Raw genomic sequence first — 27,075 nt, forward strand, 5'->3', positions numbered from 1 at the left:
ATGCCGGTTTACCCGGCGGAGAATACAAGATTCCCCCTGGAGCGGAAAGAGAGCCGGTTTTCCCGGCGGAGAATCGGAAGATTCCCCGAGCGGAAGGGATGCCGATTTTCCCGGCGGAGAATCCAAAGATTCCCCGGGAGCGGAGCGGGACGGGTGCCGGTTTACCCGGCGGCTCCGGAGATCGGAGCGGATCTGCTTTCCTCGGTTTTCGGGCCGGCTTTTATACCCGAATTTTCCCCGGGGCGGGGGTTGACAAAGATGCGTGGAAAACGGATATTTGTTTGTCGCTGTCAGTTTCGTGGCGCGGCGAGGCGCGCGGTGCGGGCGCGGTACCAGCTGGTGCTTGTTGGCGCGGGGAAGTGCGCAGTGCGGGGCGGCGCGTAGGCCGTTTCGCGGCGCGGGGAAACGCGCGGTGCGGGCGGCGCGCAGGCTGTCAGCGTATATTTTAATATACGCTTGTTTCAAGTTATTATTTGGCGCAAAGCGCCGCGTTTTTGGCCGGGACGGATGGTCGGTCCCGGCCGTAACGATTTGCATCGTTACACATATATTATTGTTATTATTGTTATTGTTATATACATATATTATTATTATTATTATTGTTATTATTATTATTATTATTATTATTATTATTATTATTGATTAACATATCTCTTTCATAATACTGATTGACTAATTATATATAGTTGCTTTCTCTTACATATTTCATAGTTTTACACATATAGTCTTATACATACATAGAGTTTTATACATATAGCTTTCTATATACATATAGTCTTATATATATTGAGTTTTTTATATAGTGCTTTTATATATATTCATTTATATGCAGTTTGTTATCTTCTTAGACACGATGCAACACTATAGTGGCTTTCGCAGATGTCATCTCTCTGAACGACGCGCCACTATAGTGGCTCACTCTAGCGGCTCACCGTTTGAATTGAATAATCGTTTTTATATGTTATATTTCACACTTCTTTTGTATTTATAAGTGTTATAACACTGTTAACAGTATACAGACAGAATATACAGTATTTGTTTTTGATACGCCAGCGTCAGGTATAAATTGTTGCTAGTTAAAGTATGTGTATCATATCTTTAAGAAAAATTATAATTTAATCATCAAAAACTTCACATTCCAATATACTCCCCGGTAAAAAATTTTTCATATATACTTATACACAAATTAAAATAATTATGTCTAATTATGCAAATTTATATGCCAAATATGTCCATACAATTTTATACATGGAAAATTTCTTTTTTTAAGAGAATGGCTTCAGAGATATTCCATATCAAATTATAAAATAACTCTATTAGTATCATGTTAGATACAAAAAAATTATATAAAACTATATTTTTAAAAAATTTTTGATATATCATCATATATACTTATACACAAATTAAAATAATTATGTCTAATTATGCAAATTTATATGACGAATATGTCCATACAAATTTATACATGGAAAATTTTTTACCGGGTCGCGTAGAGAACAGCATTGCCCGTCATACATTGTAGTGCTGTATTGTTTAATAACCATAAATTCGACATTATTTTATGAGCAACTTGAATAATTATAAATATTACCACCCGTAAATTGTATTTTTGGTTTTAATTATAATTAATAATTCGTTTTTGTTGTCACATAAAATAAAATTATGTGGATGTGCGTAAACTTTGGAACGCTGTAACTTACACAGTGAAAAATGATTCAAATTCAAAAAATAAAACACCATTGTATTTATCTCATTGCCAGCTACAATTTCTATTTTAAGAAAAAGTCGACTTCTATTTTAAAACATGGCCGTCATAATGAAATCTCGAAAGTGGCACTATCTTCAACTAAATTGATAACGTCATCAATTTTCTCCCTCAATGCCATACATAGAGCTTATACTCATGGAGAGGCCATGGGAGCGCAAGGAGGATCGACAAAGAGAGATATATTTTTCTGTTTCAATTGTGAGCACTTTTTATAGAAGAGAATAACAGAACACGGAGTGGGGGAGCCACAGTTAAGACAAAATATATCTATCTCTCTGTTGCTCCTCGCGCGGCCCTTTCTATGATTAGCATATAGCCTCTCCATTAATATAAGCTCTATGATGCCATATAACTTTTGTCTGAATAAATAAGAAAGTTTTCTTTTTCGAAATATTCACATGTATTATAAAATAGAATCTACCGTACATAATATAACTGCGATTTGATAGGAAAAAATAAATTGTTTGCGCTTCTATAAAGTAATTTCTAAAGATAGAAATGTATTAGTTTCGGTACAAAAAAGATATTTGAAGAGAAAATTATTGATGTTTTTAAAAACAAATTTTACTTGATTAAAAAAAGTATCAAGATCATACAATAAAACACAAATAAACATTTGTTTCAGAATAAAAACAAAATTTACTTACTATTAAGAGAGAATTTCTGGGATATACATGTTCGCTTAAATCTGATTTAATATCTGTTAATATCTATTATATTATATACTATCTTAATTATATATATATATTCTCGTATAAATATATAAATTTTAATAGATTACACATATATTACATAAAAATACTGTAAAATAATGCAGCTTATTTGAATATGACGATTTTGTTGCACTGGAAAAGAAGCCACTAGCCGCATAGGTGTAGCACCGACAAAGTTCGCACTAGTACAAATCGTCAAATTCGTTATAGGTTACATCCACACTGATGAAAAAAAGATAGTTTTTTTTTTTCTATAGGCCTGTGATGTTATGGATTATTCAATCATTCTTCAAAAAGGCCAGGATGGAGATAACAATGTTTATGAAATCCCAATGACTGTATAGATGAGGTTTGGCATTCATTGTTTATCGTCCTGAGGTTTTTCAACTCTGAATCAACCTATAAATCACATTAATTAACATCTTGTAGCTACTGTAGGTTATTTTATATATTTGTATATTTTGTAGTAAAATATTAAATATAATCACCAGGCTAAATAAATCTTGAACATGAGTTGTGCAAGCATGGTTCATAAATATTTTGCAAAGATTCTGTATAAACCAACTGCCAGTTATAGTATCTCGGTACGAAACGTATCCAGGCAAAGTAGAATGAACTACAAGCATATCTGAATAATTCCTTGTGGAACGACTTCGAAATATATCTAAACTGGATTCATCTGTTTTTGTGTTTGGAGGAGCACAACTATCTGTCATAATCCTGTCATTAATTACTGCTTTCTGCTTCTTTTTACCTCTAATAAATATAAAAAGAATAAAAATTACAGAAAAAAAAAAGAAAATTATGTATGTGTAAATAGAAGTGATTTTATGTAATATATTTTTAATTTACTAAGATGTTTTAAAATAATTTTTCTTGATTTTAAATGTAAGATCAAAAATAAAAAACCAATGTCAAGCTATAAATATTTTAGCCTCGTACCTACATAACTGAAAAACAAATATCTTAGGTTTGTTTGCTAGTTGTGGGCAGGATTCTACTGTGAAATAATCACAAATGTCTGAACACAGAACTTTCTCATAATTTGTTTGCTTGCTCGCACTATGATAATCAGTTCCCTGAATTTCTGTATTATTTTCTTTATCTTCTGTACCGTGACTTGTCACAATCACAAAACATGAATCAACTTTAGTCAAATCGTCTCTTTTAGAAAAAGTTTTTACTGCATCTCTTATTTGCTAATAAAAAGAAAGACAGTTTAATAATATTAACTACACATCCACACTTACACACACAAAAGTATACATATAAATGTTTATATATAATGTGATTTCAGATAAAAATATATTAATTTAATTAGATATGTATATTGTAAGAATAAAATATATAACTTGTGACTAACTTCTCCTGTCAGGTTCTGGTATGATACAACTTGAAAACCAATTTCTGTAAATAACTTGTTCAAATTATCTTCATCATGCTTTGCAGAAATTCTTGGTTTTTCTTCTGGTGAGTTATAATATATATTTGTGATTAATAAAACCATTCCGCGAGGTTTACTTCGCATGGGATACCGTCCGATAGAGTTATATTCACCATCCACAAATTTTTTGGCTTTCAGTACTTTAATTTTTAAAGGTTCAGTAGCTGTTGAGCACCAAAATCCTTGTCCTGGAAAACTGGAACATTGTTATACTATAAATATGATAAGATATGATTTGTCAATTTATTGTTATTGTAAATCAATAAAAATATTGTAACGGTGTTTACTTAGTCAAATGTAATCTAAATATTTTTTGTAAGAAAAAATATTCATTATATGTACAGTAAATAGAGTGACATAAATGTCTTTGCATGTAAAGTTGCCTCTTTGTTAAAATATTATTGAGGCATTATTGGCACAGTTTTATGTATGAATGTATACTGCCTGTATGATACATTTAACCTTATTGTTTTGTTTAACAACTGATAATAAATACCTAGTGTTAACATTGTTTCTTTCTTCCAGAGTTGTTATATCATCACAAGTTTGTTTTGCACTAAAAAACATTTAAATCTATAAGCTGGTTAGAAAGTTTGTTTGAGTTTTCTTTCACTTTTTCAAAACTTAATTCTAGAAAAGAGATATTTTAACAATAAAAAAAAGGTTACACCAAAAAATGGTTTTCATTGTTTAAAAAGTATTATTGGTACAACTTCAAAGTGTAAAAGTATTAACTAACTACTATCACTCAACTATATCTTCAAGTTTAAGAAATTTGAACAATTCAATGTATAAACCTGGAAGCACTATATAATTTATAAAAAAAACTTTATATTAATGTTTTAATGTAACATCATAATATAATACCTTGTATTGTAATTATTTACGTGATCTTTTTCTTCCAATATATTAGCTATATCTTCATAACCACATTCTCTAAGACTAAGAATAAAATTTCTAAATGCATGTGGTCCTCGAGTTTTAATTGTTACATATATCTCTTTAACTGTATCTTCTGAACTGAGGTTTTTCTGTAAGTACACATTACATATATAATCTACAGTATACAACATGTATCTTATATAATTTATATGTGTATATATATAATATATAATATATATATAACATACATATATATATATATGTATATATACTTTTAACTAATAATATAGCTAACAATATAGCTTATTTTCATTTAGCTGCCACAATTCTCATTTAAAGCATATATATATATATATATATATATATATATATGTCAACTATAAGTAAGTAAAAATGTTAGGTGCGTACGCGCTTTGAGCATCAGTATGTCTTTGTTCTATATTTAAAGAATAATGAAAACAGACTGATGCTTAAAGCTTGTAAGTCTACAAAGCAAACGCACTCTATATATTATGATAGCTATGTATATATACTTAATTAATTAATAATTTAAAAACCTATACATTAATAAGCAAATTTGACAAAGAGAAAACATTACGGCAGATGAGAAAAGCTAATCACATTGGTTAGTCGGATTATTATTATACATAAATCGTTTGATTCGATGCTAGTAACAGCTAGTGAATCATCAATATCCAAACATCATTTTTCATATAAAATGTTTATCACATTCATATATGCACATTTGACGTCGTATAATTTAATTTATTGGTACATAATATTAATGTAATCAAACTCACTTTCCATCTTTGGATATTTACATCGTCTTTGTTATAAACTTTGTTTTCGATCAATTTTGGCAAAAGTTTTTCCATATTGATTTTGGGCACAATAAACTTGCACCAGTCATCTAAACGTTTACGATCCTTGCGATCCATTTTAATCACACCAATCACAAAAATATTTACACTGAGATATGGTAAATTGTTTCTTTGGTTGGCTCCTGAATCTCCTATCTGTCTATCGCTGTCTATTCACACATGTGATTGTCGCGTAGTTTACATGTCACGTGACCTACTTTAGTTTTAGAGAAAGCGACAGGCGGCGCTTAAAAGCGTTGACTTCAAGATAATAAATTTGAAATAAAGCCCGTGTCACAACTACAGATTGCGGATCGGATCGGAGTTGCAGATCGCGAATCGGAATCAATCATAGCCAATCAAAACGAGTCAGCTCGAATCTTTATCGTCTTGATTGATTAAATTCCGACCTGCGATCGGCAATCTCGATTCGACGCACGTACGCAATATATAGTGTGACACATGCTTAAGGCTACGTTCGGTCATTCTTTGTTTTTGTTACATCTACTGCCGATTTCTTTATATCTCTCGATAGATATCCTCTAGATAAAGATGTACAAAAAAAACATATTTTATCTTTTAGGTAAAGTTATCGAAAACTTATCTAGAAGTGAAAAAATTGGGCCCTAATGAGAGATGAGAGATAAAAATACAGCAAATTCGGTAGCCTGCACTAGTGATAGAATAATTTAATAGTGCAGAAAGTGCGCTCTTCCGAAAATGTTGCAATCCCTGGTCGCTCCACGTGGTAAACATCCACTTAACTGTTACATTACAAACCACGTGTTAGTCACACCGGTTTACCATTCCGCGTAATTCCGCGTTTGCGACATATATTTTGTTATTGTATTTCATTAAACACAACTCAATTATATATATTCAATTATATATATTCAACTTGAAATTGTTAGCTCCAAAAATCGCATAAAATTAAATCCACAATAACTGTATGTTATAAAAATAAACGTAGAAAGTATGCATGTAAACAAAACATTTGTGAAAGATTGTGAAATCAGCAATAATATTTTATATAATTAATTATATTAAACAATTTTACTAATAATGTACAAAGAAGTAAGATGTAATATCAGTGTCACTAGAAAACGTACTCTGAAAATAAATCGCAGAACACGATTCTTGTGCTAATAAAAGTGATACATTCGGACGATGATCGAAGTAATTTTGTTATCAATACAATTTCAAAACGAAAAAAACAATGTTTCTGAAATTATTAATGCGTTCTTTGAGCGCAGGAAGACATATCAAATTTCGTCCCATGTTTCGTCGTTTATATCAAAGTGACAACATGATAAATGATCCAATAACAGGATTGTCAATATCTCAAATAAAACAATCTCTAAGACAAAAACAAATTAACATTGTAGAAGGACATACATGCATAGTTATAGAATGTCCTTTTTGCGACGTGGAGAAATCTAAAAAAACAAAACTTTATATCAATAAAACAACAGGTATGAAAAAAAAAAAAAAAACCATGAGAAATATGATTTTGTTTTTGAAGAATGTATTGTTGAGGTGACTCGTTTCTCTTAATTATTTATTTTATTACAGGATATTTTATATGTGAGAAATGCTGTTCTAAAGGCGAGTGGAACTTATTAGAAAAATTTGTTTCATTAATAAGATCAAATAAATCGAGCAACATATTGAAAGAATTGGAAACTTTAAAGAATACCATAACAGTTCGTGACAAATACGATTTGAAGTGGGAGAATATAACAAAATCCAATAAAAAAATTGCAGATTTACCTCTAGATTTATATGAAAACATTCTACATACATTTTCTCTTCCAGTAAGATATGATCAAGTTAATAACTAAACTAAAATTTTCAAGAATATTTGCATATGTAATTATATAATAATATATATATATTATATGTATGTATATATATTAAATATTACAGAAAATTTCACAGCAAGATATGTTACAATTAAATGGTGTATATTCAGGCACACCAGAATTATTATATTTTCCTTTAACTGCCTTTGGTAATATTATTGTTGGTTATAAGATTCTGTCGATTGAATCAGAGCAAACTATACCTGTCTCTAATGTTGGTGGTTATATTATGTATAAGCTGAAGAGTGGCAGGAGCGATGGGACAGCAGTGATTGTGCCAACAATACATGACTTACTGGCATTGGTGTCTCAAAGAGCAGCGAATTTAATTATCTGTTTGCCATACAATTTGCAGAACTTGCCACAACAGTTGTTGCCAAGTTTAGAAAGTTTCAAGAAATTGATCTTGTGGTTTGGAAATGATGAGCCTAGCTGGAATACAGCCAAGCAATTCGCTAAAAAATTAAATGAAAAGAGATGCTATTTTGTAAGACCAATCGACACGCAACCCAGACCAAAGTTAGCTGCTGACAAAGGCTATGATCTTAAAAGTATTTTAGCAAATGCGCAACAGATATGGCACAAGAGTATTACCACTTTTGATGATCTCAGGCAAGATGTATTATGCGATTTGCAAAATGTTGATAAGGTTCAAGGTGTAAAATGGAAAAGATATCCTGCTTTGAATCGAATTTTAAAAGGACATAGAAGAGGAGAGTTTACAATTCTAACTGGACCAACTGGTAAAAGAATAAAAAAATTAATATTAACATTTTTTATTGCATTGAATGTCTACTAAAAATGGCTTTTCTTATTACAAAAGATGTTTATTTTTAAAATTTATATTTTATTTTTAGGCTGTGGCAAAACTACATTTATGAGCGAATACTCGCTAGATTTAGCTATGCAAGGAGTCAATACACTTTGGGGTAGTTTTGAAATCAGAAACGCTCGACTGGCTAAAACTATGTTGCAACAAATGGCGGGAGTGTCTCTGGAAGATAATTTAGATAAATTTAATACATATGCTGATGCTTTCAACAAGCTGCCGATTTACTTTATGACTTTTCATGGTCAGCAAAACATCAAAGTTGTTATGGATGTACGATGTAACATATCAAATCTTTTATGAATAATAGATTTAACAGTACATATAAATAATTTTGTTTTTCTTTTTTCAGGCAGTTGAGCATGCAACGTACGTGCACGACATAGCACATGTGATAATCGACAATATGCAATTTATGATGGGTATATCGGACGAATCAAAGCATTTTGATAAGTAAGACAATTTTAATGTTTTCTTTTCTCGAGTTTAATTTTACATTACTATATAACTATTACAGATATTGGAAACAAGACAAAATCATAGCAGAGTTCAGAAACTTTGCTACAAAGTACAACTGTCACGTCACATTGGTTATACATCCTAGAAAGGAGAAAGAAGAAGAATTGACAACTTTGTCTATTTTTGGTAGTGCCAAAGCGAGTCAAGAAGCTGATAACGTATTAATTATACAAGATAAAAGACTTACTAGTGTAAGAGGAAAAAAATATTTGCAGGTATATATCCAATTAAGTTTCTTATTACTTTAAAAGTATAATCAATTGAAAATACATTTGTCGTTATTTTTCAGGTTGCAAAGAATAGATATAGTGGAGATTTGGGTATAATGATTTTGGAGTTTGATAAGAACAAACTTAGCTTTGCACAGAAAAAGAAAATAAAGTCCGAAGAAGAGAAAGAAACAAAAGTGACTTCATCTGTAGAAAACTGATTAAAATCACGACAAAATAACTAAAAGAAGTATAGACACGTTTTTCTAATTAATTTATTGATGAAATAAAAAACTTGCTCTATATACATTGTGTACAACTATCTAAGATATATTTTGTACAAATTTTGAAAAAAAAAAAATTTTATATATATACTTTTTATATACTAGAGAAAAAGGAACAATACATGATAAACTTAAAGCAAACTTGTGTGTACATATTATATTTTCACAAGATTATTTAAATTACGAATACGTTGTGACATTTACATCTAATGATTGCAGTACTGCAATAGTACTTGTTCAAAATTATGACATCTAGGATAGAAACAGTCCTGAATTTTTAAATGAGTGGTGATTCAACTTGTAAAAGTTGAAAAAAAATAGACTAGTTTACGAGCAAATAACTTTAGAGTGGCTCTTGAACCACTAAATCAAGTCAAGAATACATTTTTTTATATTTATTTCTTTACATTTATTTTTACATTTATTTTTTTTTAATTTATAGAAGCAAAAAACAATTGTATAACTTAGAAATCGTTTCGACATTGAAATTAATTTGTTGGGAAATGAAAAATTTAGGATATTATATTTTTTCTAAAATGTGCATATGAAAATTTTAATTCTGTATACTATGTATATGATCTTCGCATAGTTTTTTATTTTATCTTTTATCAATTGCATATACCCATATACGTTCATTTTTTGTGATAATTTACAGAGTAATAACCGTGGGCGGGTTGAGCAAGTTGTATTAAATTGAGAACAAACGGTCACATTCCATTGTACAGTAGGGAGCACCATATCGTGCGGCTCCAGGGAAAGTATTTTTCGGGAATTTTTCCTTCGGCTGCTTCTACCATCGCGCGCCGTTCTTCTTCGGTCTTCGCCAGCGGTTCGAAATCGAAGGAGAACAGCGCGCGGTAATAAGAGCAGCTAGAGAAACAATTTCCGAGAAATATTTTCTCTAGAACCGCATACGATATGGTGCTCCCTACTGTACATATACATACAGTAGGGAGCACCATATCGTGCGGCTCCAGGGGAAGTATTTCTCGGAAATTTCTTCTTTAACTGCTCCTATTACTGCGCGCTCTTCTCCTTCGATCTCGGACCTTTGGCGGAGANCGAAGAAGAACGGCGCGCGATAGTATAGAGCATCCAAAAGAGAAATTCCCAAAAAATATTTCCCCTGGAGCCGCACGATATGGTGCTCTCTACTGTACATACTGCCCGAAAGTGGGTGTCGCTCCGTAGTTCCTACACCAACTTTTGTGAATATATGGCGCTGAAATCAGCAGCCAAAGAGTCGTAAAGTCGTAAAGAAACTACAATAGGATGGCCGCTCTCAGGCTACTCTCGGTCTAAACATTTAGGGTAGATATCTTCCGCGCTTTCTATACATAAAAAATATCTTACATTGCTTTTATTTAACGTTTTCGACTGACTGAGATTGAATCGCTTCCGGAGTGATTAGCGACGTCATTTTGATAAATTAAACGATGTGATTGATCAATTTGCCGAACTGACGTCATTACTCGGTCATCATTCGCTCCGGAAGCGATTCAATAATATACCGGTAAAAAAAACTATAAATGTGTTCCCGGCTTACTAACTCGTCTAATTTCTAGTTTTCTATCAAATTTTCTAACAGCGGGCATTACGTTAAGTTTGTCTTTTCGCGTAATATCTGTGTTTCTTTCTTTTTTTTAGATTACACGATCGATCACATGAAAGAATCACACGTGTGCTAACAAAAACCGCGTTTCTCTGTTTACACGTGCGTCACAATGAATCTTTTTTTTAAATATAATCTTTTTTGTTGCGTCGTCAATCTTGCGTGGTTGACTGTGTGCACCACGACGATTACAAAGGATCCGACTATGTTGATTGCGATTCTAATCCGAAACAAAGCGCACACATTGCCATATTTTCTGAGCCTGTTGGAGCGACAAGATTACGACAAGAAACGAATACGTCTTTGGTGAGATTCGATTTAATCTCGATAACCTAACCTAACCCTAACCTAATCTACGCGTTGATACTGTGTGTCAAAAATTTAAATGTAACGCAACCAGGCGGATGATAAGCTAGTTAAAAAGAGAACGAGTACAAAAAGTAGTATACAAAAATTGTTTTTAAATTTATTAATTTATGATTATTATTATTACGAATATTATAGACGCTAACATCCACATTTACGCATTATCAATCGAGATTAATTCCAAGTCACGCGCGCGCGTACGTAGTGAATGAAAATATAAAATATAAAAGTATACAGGTATATATAAAAAAAATTATAAAATATAAAATGTAAAAAAACTATTATAATTAAATATATTTCAGGATACGCAGCGATAACAATATCGACAATTCAATAGAGATATTAAATAAATGGATTGATTCAGAAGGTGAAAAATATCATTCCTTAAATGTTCACTTGAATGCTACATCTATAGGATTTCTGGATGAGAAAAATCCAATTGATTGGTCGCCTGATCGATTCAGGCATATAATAGATTTGCGTGAACAAGCGCTTGTTTATGCAAGAGAAATATGGGCGGATTTTATTTTGGTAAGAGTATAATTTTAAAAAGACAACAATTTCTCTCTAAAAAATCATCTTAATAATTTTTCTCTAAGAAAAATTGTATTATATATTTCAAATAATATTTTTTTGTTTTCTTCTGGAAAGATATTTAATATATGTAATTAATTTGTGAACTACACAATTAAAACTTAAATGAAAAACAGAGCCATTATGCATAACGCATAATGCAAGCTCTAGTCAATAAGTGCTAGTTTGCAAAAAACTGATTATTGGACTTCTAATTTGATAAGCATTACTGAATTGTCTATTAAATGTCCAGTCAGTAAACTATTATAATCTGATAAACCTCGTTATCACATTGCAAGAATATGTAGCATGTATTACTTTCTCATTAAATATTTTTTTCTATCCCTTCTCTCTCTCTTTTTCTCTCTCTTTCTCTGCTCTCTGATCATTTAAACATTTACCAAAGAAATAAATAAAATTGTAAACAGATGTTGGATGCTGATGTTTTCTTGACCAAGTCGAACACTTTACGCAGTTTGGTTTTTAAGAACCAGACTGTTGTGTCACCTTTGCTGAGATCGGATGGTATGTACAGTAATTTCTGGGCTGGTATGACGCCGGAATATTATTACATACGAACGGAACTATACGAGCCGATTTTATTTCGCGAGAAAATTGGATGTCACAATGTGCCCATGATCCACAGCGCAGTTCTCATAGATTTAAGAAGATACGAATCCGATTATCTGACTTATAAAGCTGAGAAACTAATTGCCTACGACGGACCTGAAGACGATATTATAACTTTTGCTGTAGGAGCCAATAAATCAGGTATTAAATGTTTGATATTATCTAAGTGATTTATATTAAATTTTTAAGTAACTTAAAAAATAGAATATTTTACCAGTTCCGTGAATAATTTAACAATAGTTTACGTATGTGTATAAACTTTGTAAGAGGTACTTATTTAATAAATAAATAAAATATTATATTTGTACATTATTGTAGATGTGCCATTGTTTATATGTAACGACGAAGTCTATGGTTTTGTCATGGTGCCTTTAGAGAAACAGGAAAGCATTGTAGAAGACATGCAACGATTAATCAATACAAAAGTAGAGATGTTAGGTAAGAGTTTGCTTCTAGAAAAATTTACAAATTAGATAAATCGTATGTGACGTGAAAGAATTGCTGCCCATCATTGCGATTCTTTTCCTAGTCGCAAAAGAGCACTTCTGGAGCTTGCTCGGATAAACGCACCTCATAATCTTCGAAAAAGCTCCCCCCAAATATTATTAGATTAAATCTCAGTAAAATTTTTTTTGTATTAATTATTGGCGTAACGCCTCACTGCCATCGCGAGTCCATCGACGCCGGAATTTATTCTACGCGGAACAATTTATCTTTAGTTCGTCAATAGTAGTTTGTAAGTATAAGACCTTTGACTATTTGTGTGTTTTTCTTTTTTATGTTTCTTATCACAATTTGTGTGCAAATTTATTTTTTTCTTATTCAATTTATTTTAGTTTTATCTTGTGTCAGTTAAATTAATTCTGTTGGTCAAGTTTTGTGTCTTATTTGCACTATTCTGCTCTCGATTTATTTTGTAATTTTTTTTCTGCAATCCTTTCTAACTCGAGCATAAAAGAAGAAATCACCTGGTCCTTCTCCGATTGGAGCTAGTTGGCCCAGAAATTGGATGAACCTCTGATTGAGACGTTGTGTTCACTACGCGCTAGTTTTTTCTTACTTTTTCTACAACCAATCGGCATCGTTCCATCTACGATTGTTCCCGAATGTCTTAAAATTCAATCTCTTGCAAGTGGAGATGGAGATTAAATTTCACTCGTACAAAAAAATTGTCACAATACAAGACATTTTTATATGTAGAATATGTCGATTGACATTTGTATGTGTACTTTCTTGCAGCTTTTAATGACTATTTGCCATTGTCGGACAATCTGGCTGAATTCGTGTCATATCCGGAAAAGGACACTTTAGGTCTGGATCAAATATATATGATAAATTTGTTAAGAAGACCAGAGAGACGCAGAAGAATGCAGAGACTTTTCAAGGAATTAGGTATCTCAGCGGAAATTATTAATGCTGTGGATGGTAGGTAAGTGTTGCAATAATAAATATTCAAGATTATTATTTTACTGTACGACATTTATATTGTCATTCTAGAACTTTGAACAAAAGTAAGTTGAAGGAATGGGGCGTGACACCGATGCCAGAGTACTCGGATCCCTATCACAAGAGGCCGATGACGATGGGTGAGATTGGCTGCTTTCTAAGTCATTACATCGTATGGCAAAAGGTAGTAATGTAACAATTTTGGATTAAAAAAAAACTGTTACAGAGATTATTAAAAATAAATAACGTAAATATTAGGTTCTCAAGAACGGTTACAAGAACGTTATGGTGCTGGAAGACGACGTTCGCTTCGAGCCGTTCTTTCGACAGAAAATTGATTATGTTCTTGCGGAGCTATCCGCACTCGGAAATCAATATGATTTAGTGTAAGTTTCTCTAACAAAGCTTATTTTATAAGTTTAGATACATTATTTATGCTACATAAATTTAGATACATTATTTGTGTATCCAGATACATAGGAAGAAAAAGACTGGTGAAATCGGAGAGTTTGGTAAAAGGTTCTAAGTTTCTGGTTTATGCAGGATATAGTTACTGGACGCTTGGTTATATTTTGTCAGATCGTGGAGCAAAAAAATTAGTGGACGCTATGCCTCTAACAAAATTGGTTCCTGTTGACGAATATCTTCCAATTCTTTCGGACACGCATCCTACGTAATTACCTTTTATTACGGTTGATTCGGCGAATTTCTGAATACTCATATTATATACATGTACTGTGTTTTTCAACAGGGAACAGTGGGCGGCTCAATTTCCTATTCGTGATTTAATTGTATTATCGACAAATCCACTTCTGGTTTATCCGACGCATTATACCGGCGAAGATGGACATATCAGTGATACGGAAGATTCTATCCTCGTACAGAATTCTTCAGCAACCACCAAAACGGAAAATCGAGACGAACTATGACTACTTATGAGAATTTATACAGAAATAATTGTCTAGTCGAAGAGATCTGCTTGTTACCAAATTTTTTGCAAGATGCTATAACAAATTTGGAAACTTAGTCAAAACACATCTGCCATATACACGCCATAAAAACATATTATTGATCTAAACTTTAATGAAATATATATATGTTATATGTATATATAAAAGCATTTTATATTTTTATATATTAGAAAGCATTTTTGTAAATAAATGTAAATGCATTATGTTATATAAATGTGCCAATATTATGACTATGTGTTTGTTTTATTTTTTCAATATGTAAGATTATGAAGTACTTAATTCAATTGAATGTAATCTACTGATTTCCAAGTCACTTATTTCTCATTGTAACATTTACGTCAAATTTTTTTTTTAGAATCCCGTTTTGCACAGTTTTTCTATTCTAAATATTTATTCATGTTCACTTACTTATCATTTGGATCATAACTTGAATTTTAGATATTCTAAGTAGCAGATAGTTTAAGATCAATATGCCAATATGCCAAATGTACGAATATATTTTTAAACATGTGTGTGAATTAATACATTTAAAAATTTGAATTGATTTTAATTCGAAATCTCATCTAAGATGCTCAATTTGGATCTGAAATATATAAAATTACCCATTTAAAAAATCCATTGCGAAAAATACACTTTGGTCAGAAATCAATCCAGACTTTTTGCATTCCGTGCAGTCGTTTTTTAAATATTCCACTTTGTGTCGGTTTTTGTCTTTCATATTTACCACATGTTTCACGTGACCATGCGAGCATGCGTAGGAATAGAATGAATCAAGATCGTATCAGTGATTCAGTGTGCTTATTGCTCAATGCTCATAAACATTGACGAGGACGAAGAGCACTAAAAAAAGCAAAGTTCGACTGCAATCAACATAAAAGCGTATATTTATATTACAAGCGTCATTATACGATAGTCGACCAACAGTCATGAATATTAATTTTGAAGGAAAGCGTATACTCGTAACTGGTGCTGGACAAGGTATGTTATATACTTTTGCACAATTAAACTTTAAAATGTTATTTAAATTTTATTTACAAAATGTAAGTTAGTTAATTAAATTATCTGCTTGTATTTAAAAACAAAATTAACGTAACAGTTATAATTTACCGGTGGTAGTGGTTAATTTATTGCAAAATTAAAATTTATTGTAAAATTAAATTTATACTTCTAAATTTATACTACCCGTGAACTGTTACGTCAATTTTGTTTTTGCATTTTCTTTAGTTTGTTTTTTGATCAATTATATGGTTGTATGTGTAAATATTCCATTTTCGTCAGTGATTTTTGTCTTGTTGTACAATAATTTATTTACTTAGGCGGGGAGCGTGTTATCAGCGCTGTTGCATCATTCTATCTTTATTGCTCATTAGATGTAAAACAAAGATAGAATGACGCAATTGCGCTATAGCGTGCTCCCCGAACGCAGCCTTATTACACATTAAGTTGCATTACACGCGACGTGCTGCTTAGGAAAACAAATAATAACGAATCACATCCAATTAATGCAATGCAACCAATCAACAAGTTCTATTACATCATTAAAAGAACAGTAAATTCGTAGCCTGCGTTAGTGCGACTTTCAACGGACTTTTTCCAAACATTATAAGTAAATATTTACAAAAAGTCACCACACCCTCTGATTTGAATGAGCTTGACATATGTTGTCAAGGACACCTCCTTGAGTAACAATCGAAAAGTTTTAGCCGTCGCTCATTGTTTATTAAAAAGTTACAAACAATAGAAGTTTCATAAATAAATTTTTATTTTTCGACATCATGTACATTTTGTTCGTGTTGTAAGCGTGTAGGCAGGGGGGCGCAGCAGGGGGGCTGTCCTTGACAACATGTCAAGCTCAATCAAATCGGAAGGTGGTGACCTTTTGTAAATATTTACCTTATATTATTTAATATTATATTATATTATTTTTTACTTATATATATATATATTATTATTATATCTTCTACTAAAAAACTGTTAAATAAAATTGTGTGATGTACAAGTTTTTTTTAATTTTCTGTCTTCAAAACAGTCTCCTTTTAAATTATTTATCGTATTATTTAAATTATGTATCGGTATTAAATAAAATTATGCATTAAGTAAAATTGTACAGCAAGTTATTTTATTTTCTGTCTGTGATAAGAATCAGTACACTATTCCTAGCAAGTTTTTACTAAAAGTATAATAATTATTTAGATATATTCGATGTTTTTATGACTGTGAAGATATACACTAATTCTTATCACAGACAGAAAATTAAAAAAAATTTACTACACAATCTTTCTTAATACATAATTTTACTCAGTACTGATAAGAATAATTTAAAAGCAGACTGTTTTGAATACTAAAAAGCTAGTTTAAAAAAATTCTTGTTTGTATAAAAGACACCTTTGACTTTTTTTTAATAAAAGATGTTTGTCCTTTGAATAAAAAAGGTTGTTCACGAAGTTTTTTGTTTTATTTTGTATAATAAGAAACTTTATTTACAACATTGATTAAACAGGCATTGGTAAAGAACTAGTTCTACGTTTGTCCAAGTACAAAGGACAGATATTCGCAATTTCAAAAACGAAAGAGAATTTGGATAATTTAGTGGCAATCGACCCAAAGATTCAATCGATCTGTGTCGATCTCCGTGATTGGAAAGCAACTCGGAAAGCTGTTGAAAATATTCTGCCAATCGATCTGTTAGTTAACAATGCCGGTGTCGCAGTTCTTTCACCGTTCTTAGATGCCACGTCTGACGAATTTGATCTGATTTTTGACGTAAATGTGAAGGCTATACTGAACGTGTCCCAGATTGTAGCTAAGAACATGATCGAGCGAAAAACCAGAGGCAGCATTGTGAATATATCGTCGCAAGCTGGTCAAGTGGCTTTAAAAAATCACTGTGTTTATTGCGCATCTAAAGGCGCTGTAGATATGTTGACAAAGTAAGATAATTTTCGAAACAGATATCATCAGAATTAAATTCAGTTAATGATTTGGTTCTTCCCTAAAGTTTAATAAAAAGAAAAAAATTTGTATGCATATATTACGTCTCATATAAAAAAAATTCAGCTAATAACCAACTCATGAAAATTGATAATACTAATTGCCAAACAAAATAATATTGTATAATTCTTCGAAGTTTCACAATTATATACAAATATATATAAATATAATGATTGTAATATTCTATTTGTTTATATTATATTTGCAGAACAATGGCTCTTGAACTCGGTCCGCACAACATAAGAGTCAACTCTGTCAGTCCTACGGTTGTGCTAACGGAAATGGGAAAATTGGGCTGGAGTGATCCGCAAAAGGCACAAGAGATGATCAATAAAATTCCACTTGGTCGATTTGCTGGTATGTAAATAAATGATTGTAATAAACACTAATTAAAATTGTAATAAACATTAATTAGATCTAATTTATTACGCGGAAGAAGTAAAAACTTTTTAATGCGCGCGCAATATTTGAAGCTATAATAAATAACAAATAATTTAAAAATTGTACAACTGTTACTAGGTTTTTAATTGAACTTTTATATATTGCACTTCTAATTTATTACTTATTGATTTATATCTCGATATTTATCATAAAAATTACTATTCCTATTAAAGATTATCATTTTCAATCTTACATTTCACTATTACAGAAGTTGACGAAGTGATAGATCCAGTTGTATACTTTTTGAGCGACCGAAGTTCAATGATCACCGGTACTTGCTTGCCCGTTGATGGCGGTTTCCTAGCTACATAAATAATACAAATTGTTTTACAACTTTCTTTATTACAATTTTGGTGATAACGTAATTTGCTTTATCTAATAATGTACTATTTTTAAAAAGTGTGTTCTTTTGTAAAACTGCGCTTATATACATATATATACGATAAAATATATAAATAAATGAATAATTGTACATACATAAAAATAGTGTTTATAATTTTTGTGTATGTATTACACATATATAGACTTAAGAAACTATCGCAAATAGTTTCAATAACGAATATGTGAAATTAAAGGTTTACTAAATAAAATGATATAATCCTGATGAGAAGAAAAATGATGTAAGGCTATATATAAGTATAATATTTTTTAATAAAATCTTTCTGGAAAATATATTTTATAAAACATAATAAAATCTGTCTTTATGTAAATAACGCGTATAGCAATAAACTTAAATTAAAAATTTTATCTCAAAAATTGTCTTTCATTATTTACACAAAAAATCTTTTTTTAGTTTACTATAAAACTACAACGTACATACTACAAAATGTGTGATATCTTATAAAACTTACCTTTTCAAAAAAAAGTAAGAACAAGCGCCAAATACACGAACAAAACCTATTGTATTTAAATTAAAAATTTTAACTCAAACTGTTTTTCACTAATATTTTTTATTTATACAAGAAACATTTAAGTCAGTTTTTATTATTATTATAAAAAAAATTCTTTCTCTCTATAAAACTTTATAAATGTTTTACAAAATTATGTACTACAAAACATTTTTTTTCTAAAAACCTGTTTTACAAAAGAAGTGATATCAAAAAGTAGCACCAAGTAAACTTTTGTACGTTATTACATTGTTGAAAAACAATATACAATAGAAAACATTATAGAATAGAAAAACAATATACAATAAAACATAATTATGTCACTAGTAAGAGTATATGCCTTACCTTTTTTTCCGTGATTATTAACTAATCTTAAATACTTACCTACAGTCGAACCTCGATAACTCACATCTCAAGGGAAGAGCTAAAATCGTCGAGTTGTAGAGGTTTCGACTTATCAAAGTTCGTTCTTCCTTTCCGCGGAGCGCAAGGGAATGAACAAAATTTTCGTTCTATAGAGGTTTTCGAGTTATAGAGATTCGAGTTATCGAGGTTTGACTGTATATTTTTTTGGTAAGATTATATTTATTACTAGAATAAGTCTACAGACAAACCTGTCTTACGTGCGCGTGCAAACTATTTACAAACTGCAGATAGACATATCCTACGCGCGAGCTTTACAGCTATTTGCAATTTATTTCAACATCAAAACAAAAGCTACTGAGTAGCTATTGTACATCAGACTGTCGCAAATAAATATAATTTCAGTTTATAGTTGAGGCGCGCCAAGTTTTTATGCGTCGTCAAATCGATCTGATTGACATGCAATCACAAGCAGACGATGATTACAAATTCATAATGATTTATCAAAATCATCTTACGAAGTTTATTCAGAACATTAAACACCCGACAAGCCGAAGAAGTTGCGTACCATTTGTTAAAGTTGTTTACAATAATCGGTACTCTGCAAAGTATCGACCGTGCGGTGGCGTCACTTGCTGGAAAGCCGGGTCGGCGCGCCACGCGACAAAAGCGTTCTTGCGCGCGTATATAATGAATCAGCTGATAATCACGTGTAAAATTCTTTCTGGAGCTCGCTAGAATTTTCGCAATAACAGCCAGTTCCGCCTGCCGTAGCGAGGCTCCCGCTCTTGATCGGGAAGGCATACTGTTCGGAAGCGTGAGAGAGTGCGGTTCGTCTAATTAACGAAAAATTGTCGGAGACATTCGAGGGAAAAGTTGTGACATTAATCATTTAGCATAATACTTTACCGCATTATTCTAATTAGCGTCAGTAGTGTGAATAAAGTGGCTTTTTTGTTATTAAGTAACAGTGTTAAATTAATATCTTTCTCCGCGAGCTACAGTCGACGATACCAAGGTCGTGTCGGCCGATTTTCCAAAGCATATTGTGTCGAGAGCTGCTGTCGTGCTTCGGTAGCCGTGTTTTTCTCGAAACGGTGAAAAGATAAAAGCAGCGTTCAAATACAACGTGAGCAGGTAAGTGAAAAAAAAGACAAACATTATGGCGGAGAAATAATAGAATATAAACTTTATTTATCGGAAAGTATCGAGACGAATATTTCGTTTGAAACATCACAGGGTTATTATTTAGATTATTTAGATTAGAGGATTTCTCACCGATTTTGGTGAGTTTGAAATATATTGTCAACATTCTGAACACAATTTTTCTTTATACACATGACCTTGGCTTTAGTTTCAGAGATATTCACAAAAAACTTCAGTTAAATTTATTTTACGATTACACTTCATTCTTCATGTTATTCTTTGTGTCCGTGTTGTAAGCGTGTAGACAGGAGGGGCTGCGTGATCGACTTCCGATTAAGAGGATGCTGAACCGTCCTGTTTTACCATCATTTCGTATTTCCAACGTTTTGTGAAAACTATGAATCGGAATAAAAAATGCTTCTTCAGAAATAAAAAAAATATAGTAAAGAATGGGATAAAGCCTAAAAATTTAAGAAAAACAAAAAAAAGTTTTTAGACTGTTATTACAGAAACTACATTTTTACTTTATATGCAAAATTGGCCATATAAATTCAAATAAAAATACGTTTATCCCAAACTAGAAACATAGACGAATATTTTGAGTGCTTCAAAAAAGATTTTGAAGCCTTGTGAGACAAGAAAACTTGGAAATACGATTAGTACAATTTTAGCAGAAGCGTCAGAGAGAAACATATGTCTATCCTTGGCTCTCTCATGTCATCTATCCTTGTTTTGGTTTGATTCGGTCCCGAGAGATGGCGCCACCTACCCGATAGCATAGCGGTTGAGTAGCAGCTGAGCGAACTTTTGCCAGCTGTTCAGCATCCTCTTAAGCGTATGCGTGATCTATTAATTCTGGATCTTCATCATCGAGCAAGAGAAAAAAACGAGGTGCGCGAGATGTTCATATTCTATTTCTATATCCGAGTCGTCGGAATTTTCAGATTCCGGTAAGGCAAGAGAGAGAGAGTGGATTCTCGAGAAGGAGCGGGTGAAAGGTGATTCGCGGGGAGTCAAGTTTTTAGGATGTTTAGAAAAATTATTTTTTAACAAAATTTTTTCAATTTTTAAAACATTTATTAATATAGTTAAGTAGAGAACTTTTTTAAATGAAACTTTTGTATTAAACATTTTTTGATATCTCCGATACTTTTCGAAATAAATTGAAAAAGTGAAAAGTCGGTATGTATATATAAGGGGTGATTTTACCCCTCTTAAAATCGTTTTTGAGCCTCAACGGAATATGTCAATATTCATCTATTGACCTTCTCTATATGTGTGCAAAGTTTCACTAAAATCAGAATTTTCCATTTCGCGAGGCTTCCTTCCCTAAATTGTGAAAATATTGCACAAAAATGACATCATGAATACCAACGATTTTGCAATGATTGCACTAAGATGATTCGCCATAACGCAACAGTTTTGTCGAAATAAAAGATTTTGTAAATAATATTTGTCAAAAATTGCGAGAGTCGTTATGCATTTTCTTAAGTATTGTAAGAAATTTTCGATTTTTGTCTATATGTTTCAAAATTATTACACCGATTCGATCATCTACGTATTTCAAAATCGTCCGTTGTGAATATTCAAACACGACCCGCAAACACGGATCCAAAACCGACAAACATTCGACAGAAAAACCAAGGTCGACTTCGACAACAACCATCGACCTTTCAACTCGACAAACGACACAAGCCAGGTTTTCAATAATTATTACGACACTGTTAGAGTTCAGTAAATCAATTACACTTCTTTATTTCCACTTAATTAATAATATTATAAATACCAGCCTGGCTATCTTTCCGACGACTCCACGAGCTCGACTTACTCTCTCGATCAAGGATCTGATCTTTGGCACTCTACGTGTTACTCGCACGCGATTTCAACTCAGAGTCTTTTGATCTTTTCCTGCTCGCGACTTATCTCTACGCAAATCCGCACGAGAGTGATCCTTCGCTTTCGTGCCTTTTGGGGCAGGATCGGTTTCGCCGGAATTTCCCTGTGCCCAAAGCGTGTTAGGGTGCGATCCCATGCACTGTTATTTTTCGCGTAACGCGTAACGCGTAACCAATCAGAGAGGTTACGTGGTTTATATTACGCGAAATTGAATGTCCTTAGTTCACATGGAACATAAAATAGCAGCAGCGTAACGTGTATAACCAATAGTATTGTTCTATTCTCTTGGAACGTTTGAACAGAAATACTAAACGTTGCACTTCATTGGATACGCGTGTATCTAGTACGCAAATTTTTTATCCATGTGAACAAAGGAAAATAAATTGCGCGTAAATGCACACATGTATATATATATATGTATTATATGCATTATTTAGCTTAGAAATATATATAATTTAGTCTTAAGTACATAAATGCGTGTTATACTTTCTTGTATACTTTTAAAATAATTGATAAATAATTGAATTTTTCATCATTATAGAAATATAATTCTTTTGATAATGTCTCATTTATTCTTTAAAATTTTCTACTTTTAGTAGAAAAAATGAAATAAACCCAGTATTTGTGTTTCATTATTTTATGTTGCTCATAGTTTTAGATTGTAAAAATACAACATTTAACTTTTTTTAAGTTAATAATTGCCATCAATATGTAGTGTATAATGTATTTTACATACAATAAATATATGTATTTCACAACTATGAATAATGTGCATTATATATATTTACCAATAAAAATAATTACAAACATAATAATTATTTCTTATTTTATAGTTTTATAACTTATATATATATATAGTAACTTTCTTTGGTTAAACAAAATAATTTTTTTTTAATAAAAAATAACTTTCTAATCATTTTTTGGTTTAAAAAAATATCTTTGAGTAATATAACTTATTGTCATCATAGTTTTAATTATTGTCATCATAGTTTTGAAACTCTGCTGCTGTAGTCATTTGAAGAAATTTAATTTGTAACATAACTCTTTGTTGGTATGGCAATCGACGTAAAGCCTCTCCTAAAGTTTTCAAAAAACCATCTATAGCATCAATGTCTGGAATAGGTATTTTTAAAACATCTAATAAAGCTTTTTGTAACTCTTGTGATAGATTGTACTCTTTTCGTCCTGTAAATAGAATTGATAATATTAGAGAAAATATTAAAATATAACATATAATTCATATATATAATTATACATTTATACTTTTTTTGGATGAATTAACTGTTGAAGCGGATAAGCATTCAAAACTTGGAACTGTTGATGTATTATATATTAACTTTATATATTAACTTACCAATAATAGCTGTATTATTTTCGTCAATGTGTACAGCATCTGTTTCATCATTATATCCTTTAAAACATGTGTGGTCTAAAATATTTTCACATTGACTTGACATCAACCAATTACAATAACCACATCGAATGTGCTATAAAAAATAATAATTATATTACATATTGATCATATAATATTATATTATAAGTTTTAATTTTTTACTTCATCTGATGTTTTAATAACTTAAAAAATTTTATATTTTAGTTTTTATAAATAAATACTAACCTCCATATTGATTATGTCGAACTCTGCATGCTCTGCACTCACACATATATACTGGTGCAAACGCGCGTAATACGTTCGAATTGTACGTGACTTTTTGACACAGGCGTAAAGAAAACGCGGAACGTCTCTGATTGGTTACGCGATACGCGTTACGCGAAATATAACTGCATGGGATCGCACCCTTAGAACACGTGTGTTTCAACGACGCACCGCGTGATAACCGCTGTGATCCGTAACGTGGCGCCGCACGGCGGATTTCTTACAGTATATACATGAATTAAGTTAATTTCTTCATATGCAATTATATTTCTACATATTTTAAACATCACATAGCTGAAATTTTTTTCTCAATTATTGAACAATTTCTTTTTGAAATTAATTTTGCAAATATACTGCTAAGATGATTCGCCACATATTGTAGTAATCGATACATCGATACATCGATATCGTTACGCTCGTCAAACGCGCGCGCGCGCCAAGCTTATAGCTTTTTGTTGAGGTTATACCAAAAAGTTTCTAAGGAACAGGGAAAAAGCAATCTTTTAATTTTGTTTTAATAAAAATTTAATAACACTAAAATATTACGTTTTACAAAATACATATTGCTTAATCTACTAACATGTACAGAAAATCTCGCATTTTATAACCTTATTTTTACACACAATTGTTAAAATAATATTTTTCTTTTATTGTACAAAGCGCTTGCTTACATTATGACTTATTTGGACGGAAAACATATATACAATTTTAACTCTTACGTTTAAAATATACAAACTATTTACAAGAGAATGCGCGGAAAAAGTCTTATTCTAAGTAGCCGTAAGGAACGGAGCATCGCTCGTCGATAAATCTACGCTTCAGCAAAACCGGCGAGCAGATTTTTGATTCGTCCCGCGTCACAACCTCGTTAAACGCGACGAATCGCTCTAAAATGCAGATTTATCGACACATTTTCTTCTTCTTTTTTCTCTCTTCTCATTAACATTTTCCTAACGCTATTGAAATTAATTATGCGGGAGGTTGCGGAATTGGAGAGTTATTCCCTTGATTTTACACACCTCCCGCGCGCCACCGTCCGGAGTACAAACTACGTACGCGTAAAATTTCGGGCCACCGGATACAAACGACTCGATGTAACTACCACGGCCGTAGCCTTTGAGCTCGTCCGTCATATCACCAAGGAAATTTCCCGTACGCGGTTCGTATTCGCCGGGTTCTCCGCTGCTCACATAAATACACGAATCTGTATCGTAATAAAGAACGCGCTCGCCTAAACGTTCTAAATATTCGTACTGAAAACTCACCGTCTAATTTCAGAATATTATTTTCAATTTTATTTTTCTTCGTCAACTCGCGATAACGGCGAAGAACGACTCACTCAATATGTTTTTCGACTTTCCTAACCGTGTTATGACTTCAAAGTCACGGCTGTTTTCATTGTCCGTATAACCGGCACTTCCAGAGAACAAAGACCGAATAATAGAAACAAACCAAAGTTACAAAAGCCAAGGACACCTTGTCCCCTGCACGACACGACAAGCAACCAACGGCTCGACACGACTTTACGTATCACGACAATGACTAGTGTAAATTCAATAAATTATCTCGACACTCCAATTCCAATGCACTAGATCACATAAATCTTTATTTCATTAAAATACTCGTTTATGTTACAAATCGACTGCTCGGTCCGCTCAGGCGATACGACCGGCTTCTTATTACAATAAATTTCGACACACGGCACGACTGCTCCTTAGCGACCATCCGGTCCGCCCGTTACAACAGGAGTGTCCCGGTTTTTCGGAGCACGCACACGTTCGCTCCTCGAATTTCCGAATTTTCATACGGCCACGTGCTTTTCGCGTGCACGCGGTCGCTCGCAAACGCTATCGCTAACAGCGCGTCAATCGCAGCCACCCGGTATGTGGCGCCGCACATCGAATAATCTTACAGTACAGTTTCAATCGCGCCTGTGCCGTCGTGTACGCCGCTATTATCACATTGGTAATCGGAGAGGGTACGACCGCCTCGTTCCGCATTCGCCACGAAACATATATTATCTCGTCATTCACAGGTAATATATCGGTTACCTCGTGCTCGGGGCTCGACAATAGCGATACGAGACGTTCTTGCGATTTTACCACCTCGGTACTCGTCAAGTTTGATCGTTGTCCGAATTTTCCCCAAAACGAATTGAGGCACAGCTTTGCGACCGAACGTAAACCCGGATTTTGCGCAATGTTTGCTCTATCTAGAGCGATANCCTCGACTGCTTCGTATTCTCGAAGATATCGTTCCTTAGATTGGTCGTCCACGCATTCGTTCGGCCATCCGCTCGCCTCTTGCTTCAATTTCAGAAAACAGTTTATGTATTCGGCAAATAATCCCCCCTGACGCGTATCAGCGTCGTATCGGCTCGTCTCGTANTGCCATATTTCGCTCACTGCAGTCACGAGATAACCCTTCTCCACAGCTTTGCGTAATTCACACGATACTCACACGCCTTCGAATTCGCGATCCCGCGGATTTTCGTGCGAGCACTGTGTCTGCGAGAAGATTTCGCAGCAACTGCGGCACAAGGCAAACAACAGTTTGTCCTGCACGCGGTACGGGAGTACAGGGTGAAAGAGATTGCGCGGGGGGAGCTCTCTACAACGCACAAGCCCCTCGACCGCGGAAAAATCGACACCGGGCATCGCTCCGATGAGCGAGGCGCACTCTTTTTGTCCGACAAGAATTTTCGGATGTCCAATCGGGAAAGCGCC

General features: G+C 32.6%; 5 protein-coding genes across 7 annotated transcripts; 3 read left to right on the forward strand and 2 right to left on the reverse strand.

The window, feature by feature from the left end:
• Positions 1-2,431: 2,431 nt before the first annotated feature.
• Positions 2,432-5,864, reverse strand: LOC109855936 (caspase Dronc). Of its 2 annotated transcripts, XM_020430667.1 has the most exons (7): positions 5,608-5,864; positions 4,793-4,956; positions 4,422-4,481; positions 3,845-4,121; positions 3,424-3,680; positions 2,970-3,237; positions 2,432-2,880 (listed from the first exon to the last, which is right to left on the reverse strand). In XM_020430667.1, exons 1-7 carry the CDS (start codon positions 5,743-5,745, stop codon positions 2,764-2,766), a joined length of 1,281 nt encoding a protein of 426 aa, XP_020286256.1. In that variant the 5' UTR covers positions 5,746-5,864; the 3' UTR covers positions 2,432-2,763. The 2 variants fall into 2 exon arrangements, with proteins under 2 accessions (XP_020286256.1, XP_020286257.1); XM_020430668.1 differs by lacking the exon at positions 4,422-4,481.
• Positions 5,865-6,145: 281 nt separating this feature from the next.
• Positions 6,146-10,051, forward strand: LOC109855947 (twinkle protein, mitochondrial). Its single transcript, XM_020430687.1, has 8 exons — positions 6,146-7,139; positions 7,240-7,481; positions 7,594-8,272; positions 8,387-8,631; positions 8,711-8,811; positions 8,876-9,092; positions 9,167-9,336; positions 10,026-10,051. The coding sequence occupies exons 1-7, from the start codon at positions 6,884-6,886 to the stop codon at positions 9,305-9,307; spliced, it is 1,881 nt and encodes a 626-aa protein (XP_020286276.1). The 5' UTR covers positions 6,146-6,883; the 3' UTR covers positions 9,308-9,336; positions 10,026-10,051.
• Positions 10,052-10,501: 450 nt separating this feature from the next.
• LOC109855948 (glycosyltransferase 25 family member) lies at positions 10,502-15,123 on the forward strand. 2 transcript variants are annotated; one of them, XM_020430688.1, is made up of 10 exons: positions 10,502-10,681; positions 11,018-11,288; positions 11,651-11,879; positions 12,350-12,692; positions 12,870-12,989; positions 13,791-13,980; positions 14,049-14,181; positions 14,256-14,383; positions 14,470-14,670; positions 14,749-15,123. In XM_020430688.1, the coding sequence occupies exons 2-10, from the start codon at positions 11,095-11,097 to the stop codon at positions 14,924-14,926; spliced, it is 1,716 nt and encodes a 571-aa protein (XP_020286277.1). In that variant the 5' UTR covers positions 10,502-10,681; positions 11,018-11,094; the 3' UTR covers positions 14,927-15,123. The 2 variants fall into 2 exon arrangements, with proteins under 2 accessions (XP_020286277.1, XP_020286278.1); XM_020430689.1 differs by lacking the exon at positions 10,502-10,681 and adding an exon at positions 10,700-10,883.
• Positions 15,124-15,763: 640 nt separating this feature from the next.
• LOC109855935 (L-xylulose reductase) lies at positions 15,764-19,057 on the forward strand. Its single transcript, XM_020430666.1, has 4 exons — positions 15,764-15,946; positions 17,469-17,898; positions 18,168-18,316; positions 18,609-19,057. The coding sequence occupies exons 1-4, from the start codon at positions 15,895-15,897 to the stop codon at positions 18,710-18,712; spliced, it is 735 nt and encodes a 244-aa protein (XP_020286255.1). The 5' UTR covers positions 15,764-15,894; the 3' UTR covers positions 18,713-19,057.
• Positions 19,058-23,559: 4,502 nt separating this feature from the next.
• Positions 23,560-24,482, reverse strand: LOC109855949. Its single transcript, XM_020430690.1, has 3 exons — positions 24,311-24,482; positions 24,047-24,179; positions 23,560-23,877 (listed from the first exon to the last, which is right to left on the reverse strand). Exons 1-3 carry the CDS (start codon positions 24,314-24,316, stop codon positions 23,663-23,665), a joined length of 354 nt encoding a protein of 117 aa, XP_020286279.1. The 5' UTR covers positions 24,317-24,482; the 3' UTR covers positions 23,560-23,662.
• Between the last annotated feature and the right edge of the window lie 2,593 nt (positions 24,483-27,075).

Source organism: Pseudomyrmex gracilis, unplaced genomic scaffold, assembly GCF_002006095.1.
Source record: "Pseudomyrmex gracilis isolate BER0280 unplaced genomic scaffold, ASM200609v1 scaffold_102, whole genome shotgun sequence".
NCBI lineage: Eukaryota > Metazoa > Arthropoda > Insecta > Hymenoptera > Formicidae > Pseudomyrmex > Pseudomyrmex gracilis.